Source organism: Dasypus novemcinctus, chromosome 7 (assembly GCF_030445035.2).
Source record: "Dasypus novemcinctus isolate mDasNov1 chromosome 7, mDasNov1.1.hap2, whole genome shotgun sequence".
Taxonomy (NCBI): Eukaryota; Metazoa; Chordata; class Mammalia; order Cingulata; family Dasypodidae; genus Dasypus; species Dasypus novemcinctus.
In genome coordinates, this window is record NC_080679.1 from 124,554,622 (window position 1) to 124,568,986 (window position 14,365).

A 14,365-nucleotide genomic window follows, 5' to 3' on the forward strand; every position below is an offset into this window, starting at 1 on the left:
AACGCACCCTAATAAATGGTATAGTAAAAAGGCAGAAAGCTGGCCATCTCACGGCTCTATATACATACCAGTCAGTCCAGAGAGACTCTGACAATAGTGATGCTGAAGCTTAATACCCTTAAGCATGCATCAAAGGTGGGAAATAATATGGCCTGTACATAAATTCAAACTTATTCTATATTCAAGTATGCCTAGAAAGCCATTTGAGAAGTATAAACTGTATAGGCTTTGGATACTCAGGGAGAATGCAAACCAAATGTATTAAAAGCTTACCTGGAATGTGGGGGATATGTGGTAATTCAAGCTTACCTGAAGGAAATAACCTAATACTCAGATAAAACACTTGAAGAAAGTAACAAAAGTCATTTGCATATAAGCACCGTTTGACTCCCCTCTTACATCCTACATATAAAAGGGACCCAAAAATTCTAGTTAGAACTCAGTTTTTATCAGGACAAGAGTCTGTCCAGTCTGGCCAGTTGAAATAAATCTTCCTTCTCAGAATTCTCACATCCTGGCCTTCAATACCGTGTACACCTGACTTCTCTCTGCTACAATGATGGTACCTGTTCTCCTGAAATCTACCTTGTTGAGGCAACAACACAGAAAAAACGAAAGCAAGTGAATTTTGCACCTAATTGGCCAACAGTTAATGAGTAATGATTATGAATAAAAAAACTAGGTCATGTGCTGTGGGAAAGTCAGAGATAAGGCACAGCCACCTTCCTCTAAGGATTCTGTTGTTTAAGACCATACATAAATAATGATGGGTGCAGCATATAATGAGAGAAGAAAAGGTGCCAGAATAAAGTATTATGGAAGTTCAGAGGAGAAAAGAGTCTGAAGGGTGGGGATGACATGGGCAGGCTCCACGAAGATGCTGCACTGCTATCCTTTAGGATGGGGAGAGTTTTTTAATAGCTGATGATGGTGGGGGTGGGGTGGGAGGAGTTGGAGAATGGAAGATGGGAAAAATGAACATTCCAGGTGAAGGGGAAAAAAACCACATACAAAACAATATGTGATGTGAATGTGAAAAAGGCAGGAACCCGGGTAGATGCCCCCTAAAATCTCCTATCAATGTGAAGCCATAAATAGTATAAAGCAAGTGTCAAGTTTTAAAGGAGAGAGTGAGACAAGGACAGCTCCTGGGAAGAGAGAAACCTGAGCCATCTCTGTGGAGAAAAATGTCCATGGATGAAGGGCAGGAGGGCAGGAGGTCAGAAGCGCTGACCTGGTTTCATGGCACATACCCCCTAAAATTCAGAATGAAGGACAGAAACAGCTTCTTCAAGCAATAAATTGCAAAGAAGAACGAGAGAGGTGGAGGAGGTAGTCATAGATTGAAAGGCTTAAAAGACATGCCAATCTACTGCAATGTGTGGGTTTGTTTGAATTCTGATCCCAACTGACAAACTCTTAAAAAATATTTTGCCGTTTATGAGGCACTCGACTATTGAATACTTGAAAACGTTAAAAAGTTATCACAATTTTTTAGGTGTTAGTACGGTGGTTATGTTAAAAGGAGTTTTTACTTTTCGGATGTGCATTCTGAAATATTTATGGATTTAATGATGTCAGGGATTTGCGTGAAAATAATGCAGGCAGTGGGGGAGGCATAGATTGGCCGCTTGTGATCCTTGCTGCAGCTGGGTATTGAAGGTTCAATAAACCATTCTGCCTACCTTTGCATATATTGGAAATTTATAACAGAGAATGTAAAAAAAAAAAAACTATAAAAAAAAGGGTATGCGGCGGTGACTGAAAACCTGAGGCGGAAGCGCCACCCCGGGCGCTCGGAGGCCCCGCCCTGAGACACCGCCCCTTGCCCCAGGGCTGCTCTCCCGCCTGCCTGTCGGTGGAGGCCGCGCCTTCCCCTTCCCCTTCAGGAGCCCGCTCGCCCCCTTTTCTCAGTCGGCTGTCAGTTTCTCCTACACACCGCGAAGACTGCTCCGAGCCCCACAAAATAGCCCCCAGCCCCCGTCCCTCGGGCCGGGGCCGCCGCCTCCCCCGCCCCGTCGGGAGGCCGGTCGCTTCCGGTCGCGGGCTCGGAGCGCGTCGGCGTTGTGGTGGCGACGGCTGAGCGCGGCCGCCGCGGGGCAGATCCTTCGGCTGAACCCTCTCGGGTGGGAGCGGCCGGGTGCTGGCGCCGGGGCGGGCTGGGGGCAGGCGGAGCGCTGAGGCGGTCTGAGCCCCCGGCGGAGTCCAGCCTCGAGTCACCGGGTCGGGAGCGGGCCGGCAGGGCTGCAGGAGGAGGGGTGGGGCGGCCCTGGGGTCTTCCCGTACTCCTAGCAGGGGGCGGTGCGGGGGCGCCGAGGGGAGCAGGCGTTTGGCAGGGGTGAGAGGGTCCAGCCCAGAGGATGGAGCGAGAGGACAGGCCCGCGGCTACAGGCTCTCCCTAGGGATGGGCCGCCAGAATGGGAGGTGTGGGGAAACGTGGAGCTCTGGAGCCTGCCTGGGGCTACTGGCAGGGAAGGAGTGGGGTCCGGGAGGAGATGGGGAGGGAGTGTGGATTTAGAGGAGGGAAATGAGGTCGGGAGAGGCCTTGCTGGGGAACCGCCCATCTTGGCGGCTACTGGGAAGAGGGCGTGGAAGTGGGTGAAAGGAGGAACTCCTTCTTCCAGAAAGGCAGTGCCAAGCACCTCCTGTATATTCGCTGTATTTTGCATGATGGTATAGAAAAGTCTCGAAAATATCTTGGCCAGGGACTCCTTTAGTAATCTACAGCAATGGGCCTTCTAAAGAACACACATGAAGACCCACACGTGATTTTACATGAATTTTTGGGGGGCTTCCCAGAGCAGCCTTGCAGCCTGTGAAAAGGCCCCAAGGTACAAAGAAGTGTGGAATTTGTAAAGTGCTATCACAAGGCAGTCAATTGTTAAATGCCAACCGAATAGCAGAGGCAGTAGTTGCCAAAGAACTTGGAAGGATGTAGGGATAGGGTGGGCCTTATGAAGTTGGTGGAACTTAAGATGAGAATGTTATGGGAAGGCAGATCTGGCAAAGGGTACAGCATGCAGCAGGGCCCACGGGGCTCCTAGGAAAGGCGCTTGAGGCATGGAGGAGGGACAGGAACCTGGCTGGACTGTGGATTCGTCCACCCCGCAGTGCCCGCTGTTGGGAGAGGGGCCCAGGAAGGTGGCTCCTAAATGTTTAAAGTGTTCCTTGGTTCCATATATCCAAGAGACCGATTTGGAGAAATCCCAGAATGGAAGAGACCTGTTTACTTCTACTTTTTCCAAACTTAATTGACTCTGATATCCTTTCCTTTTCCCTCCATGGGCCCCCCTGACAGCTCAAATAGCATCTCATCAAGGAGGACATTCTGGGGAAAGCTACTGAGGAGCATTAAGGGCTCTGGCAGGCTTGGAGCAATGGCAGGATATCTGGTTGTGATATATGATATAAGGAGACTAATGGGACACCTGTTTGTGGGAACCCAGAGCCCGGCAGCCAAGAGGGAGGCAGGGGTCTTGAACCACAGTTAACCACGGCAGGGACAAGAGGTACCTTTGTCAAGGATTGAGGAGAAAAATGCGCTTGGTCTCTCATGGATGATTATGCTGCTTCTGTTTTCTCCCCAGAACATTTGGTTCAAAAAAGAAGGCACTGCTTTTCGTGATAAAATGGCTGTGGTGAAACCCTCCAGCAGAGAACCAAAGAATGCCAAAGAATCATTTAACAAGGTATCATCCCTCCTTTTGAAGAACCTAGTGGAGGAGCCCAAGAAAAGAACAGAGGTACCTAATCACCTCCTAGAATCAAGTAAGTGACTAGAAAAAGATTTGCTCTCTAACTTCCATTTTGCCAGAGCATCCAAAGTCCAGAAAGCATAATAGAAGTTTTGCTGCTGATTCATCTATTTTTCTATAGGCCCATAATAGTTTTTATTATTAAGAACAATGGTTCTATTTAAATCAGGAATAGTCTCTCTTTGTTTAATAGGTTTTTAAATATATACTTTTTATTTTTTAAATATACTTAGATTACACAAACTTTACATAAAAAATATAGGGGATTCCCATATGTCCCCCTCTCTACCCTTCCCACATTTTCCCACATTAATAACATCCTTCATTAGTGTGGTACATTTGTTTCAGCCATTTTGGAGCATTGCCACTGAGTGTGTATTATAGTTAATATTGTAGTTTACACTCTCTCCCGTGTGATTCTGTAAGTTATTAGAAGATATATAATGGCCTGCATCTGTCATTGCAGTGTCATTCAGGACAATTCCTAAGTCCCAAAAATGCCCCCCATATTACACCTATTTTTCCCTCTCCCTCCCCTCAGCACCTCCTCTGGCCACTGCCTCCACATCAATGATAAAAATTTTTCCATTGCTAGAATCACAATAAGTCTATAGTAGAATAACCAGTAAGTCTACTCCAGTTCATTGTTCATTCCTCATTCTTAAGGATTCTAAATATTCCCTCTTTCTTAACCAATAAATTAAAAAAATATATTTTATTGTGGTAACACATTTTAGCCAAGTTAGATATTCAATTTGGTAGTGCTTAATTACATTCACGGCGATGTGGTACTATCCTGACCTTGAATTACCAAAATATTCCATCAACCCAAACAGAAATTTGGTATCCATTAAGCATTAACTCCCCATTCCCCACTGCTCATCCTGCCCCTGGTGTAACCAGTCTATTTTTGTGGTGTAAATTAGCTATCAAGTTGTGTGGCTTCCACTTCCTCAAATTTCTTTCCTTGCCATCTCCAGGGTCTAGAACTGCTGCAGGTCTCTCTTTGCGGGCGACATTCTCCACCGTTTTCCATACTCTTACAGTCAGCTTCGTTTTTCAAATCCTGCGTGAATCTTAGCCCTGTGTGCTCTAGTACTCTTCCTTCACCTGGCCTCTGGACCCCTTTGCTGTCTGATCCCGCAGTGTCCCCTCACTGACTCTCCACTGGTCCCCAGCTCCAGCCACCTCATATTACTCCCTTCTCCTTTGAGTCCATGCAGATTTTACACTTTCTTGTTTTTTTCATGTGATCCCTTAGCCTGGGAAACCTGGTAAATCCTATAACTATGACGTGAAACACTGATCGTTTTGCCTATGTTATTAAATCCACCCAGCAACCTTATGAGGTACGTTCTATTTCCATTTTACTGGTGGGAAAGCTGAAACCTAGAGAAGTCAACCGAATTCCCCAAGGGGTGGCAGTCAGCCCCAGGCCGGCCTTTGTCTTTCGGCTCTTTCCCATCAACCTTGATGGCCCCCATGCATTCTTCAGAGCCCATCTCAGTGTTGGAAACGTAATGTGTTGGTGTGGCTCTTCTGCCGCTTGTAGAACAAGTTAGTATACTTTACAATTTCCAGCCATTAGCAGGAAAAGACCAGTTTTAAATCTACTTTGTGGCCCTAAACCAACCAACCAACCAAGAATAAACAGGCATTCATCATGAAAAGAGTTCAGTGAACACTGGCAATTTCAGCACTTAGAAATTACTGAATAGTAACCTCAGAGTCTTTATTTCCCCTTACCTGCCATCCTTGCCCCATTCTAGCTCTTCAGTTTGTCCCAAACCTGATGACATTGACAGCTCACCTGGGGAGCAACAAAAGTACCCAATTTCTCACCCACCTCTGATTGATACTAGAGTCATGATGGGGTAAGGAGCAGCATGAGGGTGTCTGTGACTCACATGATTTGGATGTAATCAAAGCTGGAAGGCTAGTGTTTGTGAGAAAGCAGACCCCACAATCATATTGCGGGAGGCAGTTTAGAATAGTGGTGGGAAATCAGATGGACCTGGGCTTGATTTTAACTATCAATCCTGGGCAACTTAGTAAGGTCTCAGCTTCCTCCTCTGTAAACAGAAATAACATCTACCTCATGGGGTAGGAATGAAGGCTCTATGTAAATGGGGGCACAGCACCTCCTGGCACAAAGCACTTAAGGAAAGGAAACAATTCATTGTGTAATGGGCATGACTCAGTTCCTGCCTAAATAAAGAGCTTGAAAAGTTATGGACCTGGCACAGCTTTTGTGAGCTTAATTGTCACTGTGCTTTCAAAACTGAAAAAAAAAATTCTCAAAAAACTGAGAGTTTTCCTGACCAGCATGATAATTATTCAAAGGTTTAAGATGATTTTATATCAAATTGTAGTTCTATTCAGAGGAAGTCAAATAATAAAAATCCAAATACAAAGTAATGTAATGAAACACATGGTATTTGGGTACTTTGAACTGGGTAGTGATTTCTTAATGAATCATTAAGTGAGAAAGGCTGTGTTCTTTAAAGAGATGATATTTTATTACAAAGATTTGTATAAAACGTGTGAAGAGATAATTATCTCTTTTTTTGCACATTATTTTGACATAATAACGTGAATTTGTATTGTGATGCTAAACTCTTGGTGAGTGTTTAAAAATAGAGAAAGGCAGTGAGTTAACTTGGGACAGATTATTCATCTTGTTGACAGCTGTATCCTCTGCGTATAACTTTCATATGCTTAAAATGTCCCAAATTAAAAAGAGCCCATGTTCATAGGGTCATCTTTAATTTAATATTTTCTCTTGTGTCTCATGTACTTATTCCATTGTTTTTATAGAGGTTTACACAAAACTTCTGAATAATAAGGTCATACAGGCAAAACGTGGCATATTGCATTTTGGAGGCTATCAAATAGAAAAACAACACCAACAGATTCTGGTAGGTAGTTTTTAATTGGGATGATTAATCATAATAATGAAACAATGTGGATGTTCTGCATTTATATGACTGGTTCATCTAAGAGAAGGCATAATCATCAGAAATGTGGGTATGAGATTTTTCTGTGGTGAGAAATTTTAAAATTTTATCGGTATGCATGGACAGGTGCTTTCCCTTGCTTCCCCTTCCACAAGCCTCCTGCCATCACTATTTCAAAACAGGTGTCATTACTGAGTGAGTGACTCTTGGGGGCCAGCTATTGTGCTTTGTGTTTTAGGTCATTTAATTGTGTCCTTGTAATAACTCTGTAGAGGTTGCATTGTTATCCCCATGCAAAAAGGTTAATTTATTGAGATGCCAAAAGGTTAATTTGTTTGAGTACACACAGCTACTAAGTGATGAGACACAATTCGACCTTTGGGCTGCCTTCCTCCAAGTGCCCTTCAGCCCCAAGGAAAATGGTGTCTCTTTCCCAAGAGGTTCCAGAGGCTTCCATTTAGCTTGGCTTGGGTCAGTTGCCCTTGCCTCAGTCCTAGACAGAGCGATGCTGCCCTCTACCTGGCTGGGTCTGGCTGGTGGGGCTCACCTCCACTGAACAGGCTCTAGGAGGGAAAGATGAAAGGTTGGACTGCAACCTCTAGCCTCTAGCGCCTGCAGTCCACCACAGAGTTACACTGAAGTCTGTCCTTCTTGGGCCCTCTTCATTAACCTGGATTCCAGCCTGAACGTGACTACAGAGTCCCACACCCCATGCAGAAATGGACCTAAATATTTAAGCCTTCCAACTTCAATGACCTCCCCCAATATTTCCTCAACTCACACTGGGCCATTGCAGAGAGTCTCCACACTGGGTCCTAAATCTGAGCCAAACTGAGCTCTGCGCATGTGTTGGAGCTGGGTAGAGGTGGACTCTCATCACCTGGGCCTTCTCAGCCCCTGCTCTGAATATGCTGTTACCCCTCTAGCTCTGTCCCAGCCACCTCAAGAGTCTCTACCTTTAGATGTCGTGATTAGGCTCATTTTAAGAAAGAATCCCAATTATTGTATTGAACTGTTCTGAGAGTAGAGAATCGATGGTAGTAGCGGACAGATGGTGCAGCCCTCAGGAAGGGAAGTGAGGTCTCTTTCTGGTGATCTGCCATTAAAAGAGGAGAACAGCTTCTATGAGTCTCTTACATTTTGAGGGTGACAGAAGACAGTAGATCAGGAGAGAAACCTGCTAGAGGTCAAGCATTTCCTCTCAGGAAAAGAGTTAGATTCTTAAGTTGTGAGTAAGAACTTTACTCATCATCAACCCCAAGAACTCATTTCTTGGAACACAGCAATCAAAATCCAATGTTAATCGTTCATTTCAGAGCCTACTTTTCCAAGTTATTAGGTTTGGTATGTCTTGTTTATGATGAGATAGACCCAAAATCATTCTCTATAATTGTTCACTATGTTATAGATTAGTGATATTGACCAGACTTAGACTTTGAATAAAGTTCCAATTGAGAGCTTTATTAGCCGCGCGGCTACTGTCTCATCCTACGCAGAGGAGAGAGCAGCCCCCAGTTTCAGGGAAGAGGTGTTTTTATAGCCTTTTAGGAGGGGGAGGGGGTTTACTAGTAAGCGAGTGAGCGAGCAAGCAGGCACAGAAGCAGAACACTGCGGTTAGCTGAAGGTAGCGTATCTATCTTTTTCTTTTTAAAAGCCCTTTTTTTGTGAACAGCCCCATGTTATTTATTGGCACTTTTCTTGGAATCAGCCCTAAGCCCTAAGTTATTTATTGGCACTCTTCTTGAGTACAGCCCTAAGTTGTTTACACTTTTTTACGAGCGGCTCTAAGTTATTTATTTATCTGAAGGCACTTGCAATTCTAATTTCCTAATGTAGTTCTATTTCTATTTTCCCAATGTGGCCTTACCCTTACAAATGTTTTTAAGCCAAAAGCTAAAGTAAAATTTTATTACTTGTTTATTCATTCCTTTTTTACAACTTTATTGAAAGATAATTCACATACTATCCAATTGACTCATTTAAAGTGTACAATTCAATGCTTTTTAATATATTCTCAGAGTTATGCAACCATCACCACAATCCAAGTTTAGAACTTTTTCAGCATCCATTAGTAATTGCTCCATTAGCAATCAAGCTTCCTTTCACTCCAGTCCTTCTCCCATCCATCCCCAGGGAAACACCAGTCTACTTGCATATTCTGGATTCATATAAATGGAATCATACAGTATGCGGTTCTTTTGACTAACCTCTTTCACTGCGCTTAAATGTTTTCAAGGTTATTCCATGTTTTATCCGTACATCATTCCTTTTTATGACTGAACAATGTCCCATTGGATGGATATACCATGTTTTATCCTTTTGTTAGTTGATGGGCATTTGAGTTGTTTCTACTTTTTACTTATTGTGAATAATGCTGCTGTGAACATCACTGTACGTGTTTCTGGGTAGACGGATGTTTTCATTTCTCTTGGGTATATGCGTAGGTGTAGAATTGCTGAGCCATAAAAACACATGGTAACTCTGTGTTTAACATGTTTAAGAACTGCCAAACTGTTTTTCAAAGTGGCTGCACCATTTTCCATTCCCACCAGCAATGAATGAGAGTTCTAATTTCTTCATATCCTTGCTAATGCTTGTTCTTGTCCATCTTTTTTTCTTATAGCCAGTCCAGTAGATGTGGAGTGGTTTCTCATAATCTCTTTGGAGAAATGTTTATTCAATTCCTTTGCCTATTTTTAAATTGGGTTATTTGTTTTTTCATTGTTGGGTTGTAAGAGTTCTTTGTATATTCTGGATATAACTCCCTTATCAGTTATATGATCTGCAAATATTTTCTCTCATTCTGTGGTTTGTCTTTTCATTCTGTGGATGGTGTCCTTTAATGCACAAGAGTTTTAAAAATTTTAATGATGTCTGTTCATTTTTCATTACCTGTGCTTTTGATTTCATATCTGAGAATCCATTGCCAAATCCAAGGTAAAGAAGATTTTCTCCTAAGTTAGCTTCCTAGAGTTTTATAGTTTTAGGTGTAATATTAGGTGTTTGATTCATCTTAAATTATTTATGTGTATTGTGTAAGGTGGAAGGGTAGGAGTGCAGCTACATTCTTGTACATGTAGATAACCAGTTGTGTCAGTACCATTTGTTGAAAAGACTGTTCTTTTCCCATTGACTGTGGTATGTTTGGAAAAATACTAAACTGTGTTTGGAGTTGAAGGTTTGCAAATGCTGTGCACTCCAGATAGAGAATAGACTCTTCACAGAGGTGGCAGAAGGCAGGTTGCAAAGCAGGAGTGAGAGAGCGTCAGCCTGCCTGGAGAAATCCCTGTTAATCTTGAGTAAAAGCTGGTAGACCCATGCCTACTGTGTATTAATGATTTGGGTAGGGGAATATGAAAAAATGGAGGGATGGGTTTTCTGTTAGCATTGAAATGGGAGCCCACAGGGCAGAAGCCAGGAGGCCAGTTCCCAGGGGAAGGGAGATCTTAGTGGGCTTGGGACTTGTACTGAGCCTAGAATGGGAAGAGTATGTGGGAGTTTAGTCAAGTTTACCTTGCCGGAAGGGGTGGAAGACCCCAGCTAGCAACTGGATTACATAGGTTTTATGCTTTCAAAAAAACTTTTAAAATAAAGTTTTCATTTTAGTTACTTTCAGATATGCAATTCCAGTATTAATTACATTCACAGCGTTGTGTTACCATCACGACCATCCATTACCAAACTTCTCCATCACCCCAAACAGAAACTCTGCACCCATTAAGCATTAATTCCCCTTTCTCTCCCCATTCCCATCAAATAAACTTTTAAGTTAACTTAAAAGACATTTTCTATATGCGCCCCTCTTGATTTCAAGGTTATTTTTTTCATTGACTTGTAACTTTTTTGCAGGAATACCATTTATTTTCTCCCTGAAAGGATACTATTTTTTAACAATTTAAAAATAAAACTGACTCATCGATAAAGTGTAAAAGGAAAGACACAAAATGTAGTTTGTGTGCCGAGGTACACAAACTGAGCTATGAGGCCGCAGTATGTGGTAGAAAGGGCTGTAGACCAGGGCCAGACCAGAGTTCTAGATCTGGGCCTTGCCATTTAATACCATGTGACGCTGAGCAAGTGAACAAGTCACTGGGACTTCACAAAATAAGGGGTTTGGACTTATTGATTCTTTAGTTCTTTTAGGTCTAGGAAGTGTGGTCTTTGATAGGACAGAGCACATGGGTTACTGTAGCAAGCAGTGAAGGTTGGGAACCAAAATTTGAGCACCAAAAAGGTAATAGAATTCCACATTCCCACTATGTTTTTGAAATCAGATTTTTAGATATTGGCTTTGCTTTCTAATATGTTCCTTTTAAAAGCTCATCTGCCCTCATGTCTCTTGGAATTGTCTTCAGCACTATTGGTTTAAATGTCCGTATCAGAAGAAGGATTTATCCCACCCCCCATCACACGCATCACTGTGGTCTGCTGACTGCCTGCTTAGGCCTCTGCCATCTGCCATGTGTAAAGGTGGGCCTGGATCTTCAGTGTGATCTATTCTCCATTTCATTTCATTTCTTGCCTTCATTTGCCTGAGCTGCTATCACAAATATTGCAAACTGGTTTTGGCAGTAAATAGGAATTTATTGGCTTATGGCTTTGAAACTAGAAGAAATCCAAAATGAGGATATCTGCAATACTTTCTATGGTAGTTTGAGGCTGTATGAGACTGTGTGGACCCCAGAAAACCATGTTCTTAAAGCTGGTCCATTCCTGTGGGTGTGAACCTATTGTGGATGGAACCTTTTGATGAGGTTGCTTCAGTTAAGGTGTGGCCCAGTGTGGGTCTTAACCCTCTTACTGGAGTCCTTTATAAATGGGCTGTATATGGAGAAAGAAAGCACAGGAGCAGAGAGAAAAGCTGCAGAAACAGAGAAACCAACAGAAGTGGAGAAAGGAAGCCAGAAGCTGAAATAATTGAACCTGGAAGAGAAGGAAGAGACCAGCAGATGATGTTTGTTTTGCCATGTGATAAAGGAGCACCAGCAGTCGGTCTCTGGGGAGAAAGCATCACCTGATGATGCCTTAATGTGGATGTTTTCACAGCCTCAAAACTGTAAGCTTATAAGTTAGTAAATCCCCATCGAAAAGCCAACCCTCTTCTGGTATATTGCATTCCAGCAGCTTTTGCAAACTAAGCCCTTGCTTTCTCCCCAAAGGTGGTCACATCCCCAGCCGTCCCTGGGGTTCCTTGGCTTGTATTTCTGCCTCCTGTAACAGGATGATGTCTTCTCCTTTATTCCCACTCTTCAGGTTCCTGATGACTTCCAGCTTCTCCCTGTGGCCTTCTTGTTATAGGGCCTGTAATTCAGATTCAGACCCACCCTGCTTCAGTTGGCCACTCCCTAATACAAATCCCATTTACAGTGGGTTCAGGCTCACAGGGATGCAGATTAAGAGTAAGAAGATGTGTTTTCTTGGGCAACCTAATTTAACCTACAACAGATCTCAAGTAAAAGCTGAAATTTTCTTCTGTTTCCTATACTCCTTTTCCCCAAATGTCTAAATTTCTGTTTGATTCTCTTTTGATCCAAATGAACAATTCCAGATCAAGGATCTTTTAAAGGTGAATATAGGAAACAGCCAAATAATGTATCTTTTACTGTCATGAATGGGATCGCCTTAGTTTTATTCTTTGAGTCCTTCACTATTTCCTTACTGCTAATTTTTGACCCACTTGACCCTACAGGATAGCATCTCATGACTTTCCACAGGGCACATTCACATACAAATGTGCAGTGTACTATCTGAATTTTCTCTACCACACCCGGGTTGGAGGAAGCATTAGGTTTCTTTATATTTCTGAATCAAAGTCTTACACAGCCCCTGCCCCACAGGGGCTGACTGAATCTTCAAACGCAGGTGTTCTAGCATCTCTCTCCCCCTCCCTCAGGACTCTTCACAGTCCTGGGACTGAGCCAGCCCAGCACCTTTGAGATCATCCCTGATTCTGCTTGTTGCCAACAGACCTAAGCCATTTCAGTTCTATCCAGTCGTCAGCTTCTTTCTGGAAGGTGACGGCCTGACAGTAAGAGTTGGGAGAGATAGGTCCCCTCCCCAACACTCTTGCAAGCAGGTCGTCTGCTGCAATGAGTACATGTCCTAGAAGAAATTCTGCCATGCACGTCAACACGTATTTGGAAACAGGCAAAAAAAGAAGAACCGTACTTGTAATTTCCAAGATGTTCTAGCTGTAGCACCTGGCAGGAAAGGTTTTCTGGCATAGATGCAGCAACATTCTGTCAGAAGGGTAGGTTGACTGTCTTTCAGGGGAGGAATGGGCAGGAATTTTGTTAATACATGATCTAAGGCAGTCCTGAGCCTTTGAATATCATTTCAATAGGTAATGGGCTTTCGTACTCATCAGATTCTCAAATCCCTTTTGTTCTAGAGCAGAAATGCCTGTACTATATTTCTGTTTAATCCATATACCCTGAACTTCTCATGAGAATAGAAGGCCTTTTAGTGTCAATTGAAATGAGCATAACCAAAGCACTCTTTATAGCACTTGTGGAATATGGACCCTGCTAACAAATTACTCCTAGAGTGTGTGTTACTGATTGGATTTCTTCCAAAGTTAATGCACACCCTGCCTCCCCCTCCCCCCACGGATACAATTTAAAACCAATTCATATACCCACATTTGTCCCTTTGTCTTTTAGTTTTAGGGATTCTGGGTCCTGGGCAAGTGCCCACCTCTCCATCCCCAGACAGATTCCCAGTGCTGTGGGCATGGGTTCTGGGCATCCTTGGATCCCAGTACACCTGTCCTCCCGGTCTCTTTGCAGAGATGGCTCTTGTGGGTCAGGCTCTCCCCCTCCTTCAACCCTCGGATCCCTGTCTTTGCCAGGGCTACGCCGTGCAGGGCCCCTCAGAGGTGGGAGAGGCCTGGTCAACTTCTTTTTAGGCTCCTAGCATATTTAAAAAAATGATAGGCTAAAATAGGGCCACACAAATTACGGCCCTTAACTATTTGTACCCAACCATGAGAACTTTCACCATCTGCCAACACCTATGTGCTCATCTGGACATAATGTCTGAAGTCTAATTTAGGTCCTAGGTGCATGGGAGGCATCGTACCCAGGGCATCTGAAGCCCTGTCGCAGGCTCTGCCTCTGGTTCAGACACTGGTAACCAAAGGCCCCTTAAGTCCTCTCCTGGCCCAGGAGGAAGCTCAGAGCCTAGATCCCTTGCTGGCACCTCAAGCCCATGAAGGAACAACAGCTCTTTACTTAGAGACCTGGGTACTTCTCCAACTAGGTTGTCATGCCTTAGAGGAGTGGCCTTCTCCCTTCACCATGCCAGGGGTCCCACCTCGAGTACTCTTTCATTCACCCAGGGATGGATGGAGGCTATCCTAGCTACACTCTTGTTTCCTGACTTCCTGACTGCCTAAGTGTCCTCCTGCCCCAGCACCAATGGCAGGTAATTAGAGAACGTGCTGGAGTTGGTGGGTGGCTGGTCTTAGCTCAGGAGTGAAGGGAGTTCAGCAAAAAGCACACACCATAAAACTTCAGGATTGGAGTTGCAGAGAGAAGGATAAGTGCCTGGAGGGACTCTCGGGGGCTGTAGCCCCCTGTAATGTTCTTAAGCTCGGCAGTAGGCCCATGCGGTCTGCTTTATTATCCTTTAGTGTTTAATTGTGTTTATGTT

The 14,365-nt window shown here is 43.7% G+C and overlaps 1 protein-coding gene across 12 annotated transcripts in view; it reads left to right on the forward strand.

Moving 5' to 3' along the window:
* Positions 1-1,872: 1,872 nt before the first annotated feature.
* Positions 1,873-14,365, forward strand: part of LOC101419459 (cilia- and flagella-associated protein 221-like) — a 93,702-nt gene continuing 81,209 nt past the window's right edge. For 3 of the 12 annotated variants that reach the window (XR_011649294.1, XM_058301123.2, XM_058301125.2), the window contains exons 1-2: positions 2,136-3,768; positions 6,573-6,673. Coding sequence is in view for 8 of the 12 variants with exons in the window: in XM_058301123.2 (XP_058157106.1) it covers positions 3,558-3,768; positions 6,573-6,673 (312 nt within the window). In the remaining 4 variants the exon portion in view is untranslated. The other 9 variants (XM_058301118.2, XM_058301121.2, XM_058301119.2 and 6 more) reach the window with 8 other exon arrangements.